Source organism: Colobus angolensis, unplaced genomic scaffold, assembly GCF_000951035.1.
Source record: "Colobus angolensis palliatus isolate OR3802 unplaced genomic scaffold, Cang.pa_1.0 Scaffold52, whole genome shotgun sequence".
NCBI classification, from domain to species: Eukaryota; Metazoa; Chordata; class Mammalia; order Primates; family Cercopithecidae; genus Colobus; species Colobus angolensis.
In genome coordinates, this window is record NW_012118710.1 from 1,973,729 (window position 1) to 1,983,778 (window position 10,050).

At 41.7% G+C, this 10,050-nt stretch overlaps 1 protein-coding gene across 1 annotated transcript in view; it reads left to right on the forward strand.

Moving 5' to 3' along the window:
• Positions 1-4,914: 4,914 nt before the first annotated feature.
• ZMAT4 (zinc finger, matrin-type 4) overlaps positions 4,915-10,050 on the forward strand; it is a 290,370-nt gene continuing 285,234 nt past the window's right edge. Inside the window, exons 1-2 of the mRNA XM_011960748.1 lie at positions 4,915-5,015; positions 7,406-7,553. Coding sequence (XP_011816138.1) covers positions 4,915-5,015; positions 7,406-7,553 — 249 coding nt within the window. The remainder of the gene's footprint in view (positions 5,016-7,405; positions 7,554-10,050) is intronic.

Here is a 10,050-nt window from a genome sequence, read left to right on the forward strand (position 1 = left end):
AACTTTTTGTATTTTTTAGTAGAGACGGGGTTTCACCATGTTGGCTATAGTTGACTAGAACTCCTGACCTCAGATGATCTGCCCGCCTCGGCCTCCTAGAGTGCTGTGATTACAGGCGTCAGCCACCACACCCCACTGAATATATATATATTTACACACACACATATATATATATAGTTGTTGTTGTTTGTTTTAAAGAAAGTATTGTCTGAAAGACACCATAGAGAATTGGTATAATTTTTCTAAAATGTTTGGTAGAAGTCATTAGTGAACTCATTTAGGTCTGGTGCTTTCTGTTTTGGAAGGCCATTATTAATTCAATTTCTCTAATATATATAGGCCTAATAACATTATCTATTTCTTCTTGTGTGACTTTTGTCAGATGGTGTCTTTTAAAAAATTGGTCCCATTTCATCTAGGTAATTAAATTTGTGGACATAGAATTTTTCATGGAGTTGTTAAATTATTACTGTAATGTCCATGAGACCTGTAGTAATGTTCCCTTTTTAATTTCTGTTATTAGTAACTTGTGTCCTCTCTCTTTTGTTCTTAGCTTTGCTTGAGGCTTATTGATTTTATCGATGTTTTCAAAGAACCAGCATTTGGTTGTGATAATTTTCTCTATAATTTTCTGTTTCTAATTTTATTGATTTCTGTTTTAATTTTTATTTATTTTCATCTGCTTGTTTTGAATTTAATTTTTTTCTTCTTTTTCTAGTTTTCTGAGTTAAAACCTTAGGTAATTGATTTTAATTTTTTCCTCTTTTCTAATTTATGCGTTCAATGCTATGAATTTCGCTTTAAACACTGCTTTACTGCATCTCACAAATTTTAACTTGTGTTTTTATTCTCATTTGGTTCAAAATATCTTAAAGTGTTTCTCGAGATTTTTTTTTTTGACCCATGTGTTATTCAGAAGTGTATTGTCTAATCTCCAAGTATTTTGGGATTTTTAAGCTATCTTCCTGTTATTGATTTTTAGGTTAATTCCACTGTGGTTTGAGAACTGATATTGATTTCTATTATTTCTATTATGATTTTTATTATTTTAAATGGGTTAAGGTGTGTTTTACAGCCAGAATGTGGCTTATTTTGATGCATGTCCTAAATAAGTTTGAGAATGTGTATTCTACTGTTGTTGGATGAGATAGTCTATAGATATTCATTATATTCAGTTGATTAATAGTGTTGTGTTTATGTTCTTATTAGTTTCTGCTTTTTGGCTTTGTCCATTTTGGGTAGAGATATGGTGAAGTGCCCAAGTATAGTAACAGTTTGGTTTATTTCTCCTTGAAGTTCTATCAGTTTTTACCTCATGAGTTTGACACCTTGTTATTAGGTCTATACACTTTAAGGATTGTTATGTCTTATTGGAGAATTAACCCTTTATCTTTACATAATGCCTCTTTTTATCCTTGATAACTTTTCTTGGTCTGTGTGTTTCATCATTGACTCAAATGCTGTCATGCAGCAAATGACTGTAGTTAGATTAATATTTAATATATTTGTTACTGTTTTCTATCTGTTGCCCTTGCTTTTTGTGTCTGTTTTTATTTTGGACTCTTTTCTACATATTGTGGTTTTTATTGAGCATTTTATGTGATTCCATTTTCTCTCCTTTATTAACATATTCGTTCTTTTTTTATTTTTTTATTTTTATTTTTTATTTTTATTTTTATTTTTTTTTATTATACTTTAAGTTCTAGGGTACATGTGCATAACGTGCAGGTTTGTTACATATGTATACTTGTGCCATGTTGGTGTGCTGCACCCATCAACTCGTCAGCACCCATCAATTCATCATTTATATCAGGTATAACTCCCCAATGCAATCCCTCCCCCCTCCCCCTTCCCCATGATAAGCCCCAGTGTGTGATGTTCCCCTTCCCGAGTCCAAGTGATCTCATTGTTCAGTTCCCACCTATGAGTGAGAACATGCGGTGTTTGGTTTTCTCTTCTTGTGATAGTTTGCTAAGGATGATGGTTTCCAGCTGCATCCATGTCCCTACAAAGGACGCAAACTCATCCTTTTTTATGGCTGCATAGTATTCCATGGTGTATATGTGCCACATTTTCTTAATCCAGTCTGTCACAGATGGACATTTGGGTAGATTCCAAGTCTTTGCTATTGTGAATAGTGCCGCAATAAACATACGTGTGCATGTGTCTTTGTAGTAGAATAATTTATAATCCTTTGGGTATATACCCAGTAGTGGGATGGCTGGGTCATATGGTACATCTAGTTCTAGATCCTTGAGGAATCGCCATACTGTTTTCCATAATGATTGAACTAGTTTACAATCCCACCAACAGTGTAAAAGTGTTCCTATTTCTCCACATCCTCTCCAACACCTGTTGTTTCCTGATTTTTTAATGATGGCCATTCTAACTGGTGTGAGATGGTATCTCATTGTGGTTTTGATTTGCATTTCTCTGATGGCGAGTGATGATGAGCATTTTTTCATGTGTCTGCTGGCTGTATGAATGTCTTCTTTTGAGAAATGTCTGTTCATATCCTTTCCCCACTTTTTGATGGGGTTGTTTGTTTTTTTCTTGTATATTTGTTTGAGTTCTTTGTAGATTCTGGATATTAGCCCTTTGTCAGACGAGTAGATTGCAAAAATTTTCTCCCATTCTGTAGGTTGCCTGTTCACTCTGATGGTAGTTTCTTTTGCTGTGCAGAAGCTCTTTACGTCTGATCTTTGATAAACCTGAGAGAAACAAGAAATGGGGAAAGGATTCCCTATTTAATAAATGGTGCTGGGAAAATTGGCTAGCCATAAGTAGAAAGCTGAAACTGGATCCTTTCCTTACTCCTTATACGAAGATTAATTCAAGATGGATTAGAGACTTAAATGTTAGACCTAATACCATAAAAACCCTAGAAGAAAATCTAGGTAGTACCATTCAGGACATAGGCATGGGCAAGGACTTCATGTCTAAAACACCAAAAGCAACGGCAGCAAAAGCCAAAATTGACAAATGGGATATTAGTTATTCTTATTTTTTACTCTTTTTATTACCTGGACTAAAGTTCGTAATATTCACTTACAACCAATCCAAGTCTACTTTCAAATAGCACTATACCCCTTTATGGTTGGTGTATCTCATAATATCAAAATAGTACTAATCCCTTTCTCCCTTCCCTTGTTATATTGCTTTCATTCATTTCTCTTGTACACACTTACACAATTGAATACATTGTTGCTTTATTATTTTGAACAAACTGTTATCTGTTAGATCAATTAGAAAAAAAATTATTTTATTTAACCCTCATCCATGCTCTTCCTGACTATGCAGATGAGAGTTTCTGACCTTTATTATTTTCCTTTTACATTTTAAAAATTGTTTCAAATTTTTAAAATATCTGCCTTTACTTTGTGCATTCAAATGGAAAACCCTTCAGAGAACCCTCAGAGCCCTCAGGAGAAAAAAGGGGCACAGATATTTAAATTTGGAATAAAGACGAAAACCTTAGTCTTTCTTTTTCTCTTTTTGCTTCTGTCTGTCTTGGTCTATACATATCAGAAAGGAAAGGGAAAGAGAGAGAAAGAGAGGGAGACAGACAGGAACAGAAACATTTTTTAACTATCTAAACATCATTGATATGTAAATATAGTTTTGGATATCTATCTGTCTCTCTCTCTCTATCTCCATCCATACATCTATTTATCTGTCTTTCTATCCATCCATCCATCCATCCATCCATCTATTTATCAAGATGGAAATGGTCAGACAGACAGACACAGCAAGACAGAAGCTAGGCAGGATGCTAAAGGTAAGGCCAGCTGGGAACATGTCCCCATTGAGGGGACTGGCCTGAAAAAAAAAAAACCCTCCCAATGGCTAGAAACAGTTAAAAAACTTGGAGTAGAGAAGAGGGGCAGAGGAAAGTCTATATATTGCTAAAACTGCCTTCAGGTTTAACCGTTGTTTTATTTACTGATAGAACACTGTGTCGGCCTAGGTCGAAGCCCTAGGAAGTAATGCTGAGAAATAGTAGCAATAGCAATAAAGGCAAGGGGAAATTAATCTCAGCCAAGTGCTGCTCTGGGAAAGCAGGTAAGAATTATCCACTTTGTCAATGAAGTTTTCTTCTGTCAGAGCCAACAGAAGTTGGAAGTGATCAAGACTATCAGGAGCATCAGCAGGGACTTCTGCGGCTCTAAAGTGGGGTGGATTTATGCAGCATATGGAAACTCAATGCAGCTCTTCACGGTGGAATCAGTCAGGGAGTAAGAGGTGTTTATTGGTTTCTAAGTGTGCTTTTCTGCTTTTCAGCAACGTCTTTTCTCATAAAGCCTGCAAGCAGGACTTGAAAAATAAGATGTCCTGCCCGCTGTGGGTTGTCATACATTAAAGAGCCTAGCATTAGGACCTTGGAGCAGAGCCATGCCAGTCGGCAAGAACACATTCCACTGTGGAGCTTGATAAATGTTTGCCAGGAGAGGAGGAAGAGAACATCAGAAAGTTCTTGCCAAGATGTGTGTGGGTCATTAACTTGCAGATCAGGTCCCCGAGCATACCGGCTCTGGTTTACGTGTGGATTTCCAGTTATTTGAAGACTTTCCTAGATCAAAAATAGGGGCAGGAAAAAGCCAGTGAAGAGTCTGACCCCATAGTCTGAAGTAGAGGTTCCCCTTGCCCCCTGTTCTTTGGCATCATACTGTGTCCTCTTGCTGCTCCTGCTAGGAAGCTGGGCTGTGCCTGGTGGAGCAGTGAAGACCCTGGAGAAGAATGAAGGGCATGGACACCTGATACTGCCTCCCCAGGACCTTGTCTTACCTGCCAGCAACTCAGTGCCCTGGCCTATTGCCTGGCTCACTCCTTAGAAGATTCTGACTTGGAATTCAAGGTCTTGCCCCATATCCGAAGGCTGCTTGTTCTAGTGCATGTTCTAATGTTCACCTCAACATGGGGGATGCCGCCGGGGAGGAGGCTGTGACCTGTCGACAGACCCCCTGCATGATAAGCTTACTGGTGGCAACAGTTTCATTTATTGAGGACCGAGTGCTGTACCAATCTTTCTATGCATCCTGTCATTTCTTCTGATGACCTCTCATGTGGTAGATATCTCAATTTTGCACGCTCTTCCTTAGAGGAAATTGTAGCTCATGGAAGTCCTGTAATGTGCACAGCTACAATACCTGGACCCTGTCATTTTTCAAATTCTCCAAATACCACCGTCCTTAGTCTTGCCACTCACTCCCCCTCCCCTTCACTGTCCGAGGTCAAAGGACAGGCGACAACACAGTGCGGATGAGTTCAATTGCAGTCTCTTTAATTCAGTAAGGGTGTACTGGGCTCTTAGAATGTGGCAAGCACTGAGCCTGGGGCCCAGCATGCAGGGTGGGTAGTAATGTCGGCACTGTCTGGTAATGGCCTGGAGCTCCTTGAGGGCACAGATTAATGTGTGTGGCACAAGTGTGATATCGCTCAGGTGACCCTAAGTGCACCGGCAGAGGCACACTGCTCAGACAGGTGCTGGCGATTTTTTTTGGTGTTAGTGGCTAGTAGGGTAAGATGTGGGGTGGTGGCTAGGCCCAGATTCACAGAGGCACTGTGAGATGGGGTCTGCAGAGTGAGTGAGGGTTCACTGGTTAGACAGGGGGGACACTCCAGGGGGACACTCCAGGTGGCTGGCACAGAAGCTCCGAGCTCTGAGTGTGGGGAAATGGTGTGCAGTGTAGCCTTGCTGGAGCACAGAGTGAGGAAGCTAACCACGCCGGATTCCCTGACTGTGGCCCCTGGAGGTGAAGACCAGGTGAAGTGACTAAGGAGGGGACAGTTAACCAGTTGTGGGGCTGGAAGGCCTTGTGCTGCGCGAATCCTGTCCTGGGAAGTAGATCGGATCTCCGAGCACAGCAGGTGGCTGTCTGTTCTGGGACTTCATGCAGTTTCCCTGATACCCAGAAGAAAGAGAGAAAACAAGGTGACCTCTGAGTGAAAACGGAAAGAATTCCAGACTAGATTTGATGAAGAAGCAAAAGGAAATACTGTGAAAAATGCTTTAGGCTTGCAGTTCCAAGCACCTTCACCTCTCCAGTCTCTGCAGCAGCTGTGTGGGATGGGGCCAGGGAGGAAATGAGATACCATTCTAACTAGTGCGTTTAAGGGAGAACTGTAGGTCTGCAGTTTTGAAAGTTTTTCTTTCTTTCTTTCTTTTTTTCAAATACCACAGAGACAGTGGTAAAGAGCTGGGTGAGATTCAAGGGTTCTGGTTAGCAGACAGCCACTTGGTGAGTTGCTGACTTCAGCACTTGCTCTCTCCCTTCCTCAAGTGCTTTTCTCCTCCTGTGCTAAATACACAAAAAGAAACACCCTGACATGAAATATCAATGTTTTTTGTTTTCATTTTTCAGTACTGATCTGAGTAAATCACGGCGTGGTAATTTATTGGGAAGGAAAATGTGGCATGGCAGGGGATATGCCTTGAGGTGAGTGTCATGTTTAAACAGAACAGACAATGGTGGGACCAGTTTCCTCTCTCTGGAGAGCCTCTTGGAGCCTGCTGTTAAGTGCACAGGCTGCTCTGGATGCACACTGGGTATCTGTTGATATATAGGCTTTCAAGGCAGGTTAAATATGGAGCGGAAACATCCCCTTTCTTTGTAGCTGCGCCAGCCCCTGAGAGTCAGCCAGAGGGGGAGAGCTAGCTTGTTCTGAGGAAGGGCTTCACAGTGTAAACCTGTATCTCTTCACACACCAGAGGTGCTATTGAAGACTCTGAGTGAGAAGAAAGTGGGAAAGAAGAACAAAGAAGAAAGTGTGGAAAATTAAAAGCTGCGGTTATATATTTTAAGCACTTCTTTTGCTTTTCAGGTTCATTTTGTAACAGGAAGGGACCAAAACCGGTCTAGGTAGTATCTTGGCTAAATGCTACGATACTGGTGGTGGTAGTGAATAGAATATCAAACATCCCTTTGGATGCTCAAGAATGCCATCGTTTTGCAATTTGCAGAACGGAAAATGTTTATTATAAAGTATGGGGAAATTTTTATATGTAACATTAATGCAATGGATTGTATAAAATAAATCTGAGGAGTGAGAGTTTATATCCTGAGTTCTAGAGTCTCAGTCCTTTAAATCAATACTCCACTCCACTGATGAGAGCAGTTTCCCAACTGATGCATCAGTACAGCCAGTCAAAACATAAAAGGAGCCCCCAGGGAGGAAGCAGGTGTGATGCTAAATTCTCCCCTCAGCCTAGGGACAGCCTAGGCTCTGAATCGAATGTCTGTAACTGTAAATTCTGGAGTTAACTATGTTGGCCAGAAATTGCACTAAAAAGCAGTCTCATGGTCTGGTGATCATGGTATTTCTATAAGGATCCCTTACAACTTTCAGTTCGTGTCCTTGGCTGCCTGATGGCTGACCTCGTGAGGTTTGTTATTTGTGTCTTTAGGAGTCAGGTGTGCCAGGGCCTCTGCGTGGGTGTTTCACATGAGTGTGCAAACCACAGGCCACGACTGCTCTTGGAGGTTTGCCCCCAGACCAGCCGCAATGATCGGATGCTTGGCTATAAACACTGGCTCAAGGTTAGGGCTTTCAAGGTAAGGGCTAATTCCAGAGTAGATGTGTGATTAGACTAGGGTCTGGGGAGTTATACCATGATGCCAGGATCACAGAATAGCATTGCTGATGAGACACTGGTAAGTGGAGAAGTAAAGGTGCAGAGAAGACTTCTGAGGCTTCGTCCTAGGTTCCTAAGCTAAGATAGAGTGTTTCTGTGTCTGTCACCCTCCCTCTTCTGAGCTTCCAGGGCCATCTAGTCCTCCTCTCCTGTCAGGAGAATGAGATTCCATTTTCCACTTTTGCCCAATGCCCCCACCCCACATGTAAGACCTTGTCCTCATATGAACGCAGTCATTGTCATGCAAAAGCACAACACCTTGATGATGACAGCTGGCTGTTTGTGTCCCCAGCTGAGACAGAGACCCAGAGAGGAGAAGACTGATCCACAGGGGAGGGACATGCCTGACCTGGGAACACCTGTGCCCATAGGGGAAAGGAGAGTTGGAAAGGCAGCAGGACAGTGTGTGTCTCACAGCATCAATGAGCTAAAACCCAGACCACGCTGCCCTGCGGTTTCCTGCACCAAGCCACATGCTCTGCTGTTGGGCTTCATTTCTTCTTTAGTTGTCTTTCCCCCCTCCCTAAGACAGGGAGGCAACACCAAGCCCAAATAAACTCCCCCGGAAGAAGGCTGGTAGAGAAGCAAGACTGTGGGCTATTCTGTAGAGAGTGCCTGGGGTCATCTGGCTGGAGAAAGACTTTGTGAAATGCAATGTAGTGTTTCCTTTGTGGGTGCACCAGGTTTCAATGAGCAGTCAGAACCAAGACACACAGTGCTACATGGTGTGTTGGGTAACTCCAGGTCTGAGTCAGGGGAGATCCTGATGCCTCCAAACATCCATGGAGTCTCTGTAGCCTACGGTGCAGACAAACTATTTCCCATCCATGTGCATGAGGTCAGTTCTTCCTAAAAATGTCCTACCCTGTAAGAAAGCGAGGCTTGTTATCCTAGTTCTGCACTACATTATGCATCAACACTAATGCGTCAGTGCATTTAATTAAATGATATTTACATTTGAGTTCAAGAATTTCCAAAAAAAGTAAAAAAAAAAAAAAAAAATTGCCTTTTGATGTCTCCCAAGTCAGCTGGCAGATAACTAATTGCAAGGGAAATTCTGTTCAGTGAAAGTGGACATTCTGCTTAACTGAATAAGAATACCAGGGAGTGGGGAGAAAGAAACATGCTTTGTTTTCCACAGATGGGAGCTTGCATATGTCCTTGAGGTGTGTACAGATCTGGGGCAGAAAATACACAAATATGTGCTTCTACTAAGAGATCCCAAGGAGGGGCGAGTGAGTCACGCTTTTCCTGAAGAAGGTGACAAGAGGAATTCAGATGGATTGTAATTACAGATGTCACATCTCAGAGGACCCCTCAACCTTGAAAAACCTCAGGGCTTAGACAAACGACATAGATACAAATGAGTGGCTCTGGTTCTCACAGACCAGCAGGTTTAAAAACATTGGGGACATTACCTGTCATGAGCAATTCATTTTACTTGGAAATGTTTGCAAGTGTTGGACTTTTTGGCATGACTTGGAGATGAGATTAAACGTCATGAGAGCTTTAGAAACACCCCCAAATGGAAAATTTGTAACGCTTGAAAGGAAGCAGCAAATTCACAAAAGGATTTCAAGTCTGTTGTTAAGTCATGCTATTAGGAAAGAAAGGTCAGCCCTTGCCTGATTGGAAAATCGATGGTGTGTGGCTCTGGAACTTGTCTGACTCCTTGTGTGTACAACGAGAGATGGCATTCCCTCTCCAGGGGCACACGGCCTATTGTGTGCCTTCCAACAACTGTCCTTCAGTCCTTCTTACCTGGCAATGAAAGGCAAAGTAGGGTTTCGTTTGTTTGTTTGTTTTTTGTTTCTGTATTTTTAAATTTACAGATTTATTTTTGTTTGCAGTTTTTGGCTTACAAAAAATTGAGCAGAAAGTACCCATGTACGCCCTCTCATCGGTTTCTCTCTGTCATTAATATCTTGCATTAGTGTGGCACATTTGCTGCAATTAATGAACCCACATGAACACATCATTATCACCTAAAGCCCACTGTTGCGCTCAGGGCTCACTCTTTGTGTTATACCTTTGATGAGTGATGACAAGTACGTAATGTGTATCCACCATCACAGTGTCATACAGAGCAGTTTCCCCGGCTGAAAAATCCTATGTTCTCCACCTATTCACCATCCCCACACTCCTCAGACAACCACTGATCTTTTTGCTATGTCCATAGTTTTCCATTTTTATAGAGCATTACATAGTTAGTATCGTATAGGATGCAGCCTTTTCAGATTGACTTCTTGTACTTAGTAATATACGTTTAAGTTTTCTTTATGTCTTTTCATGGCCTGATAGCTTAATTCTTTTCTTTTCCTCCACTCTCCTCCCCTCCCCTCCCCTCCTCTCCCCTCTCTTCTCCTCCCCTCCTCTTTCCTTCCTTCCTTCCTTCCTCTCTCCCTCCCTCCCTCCCT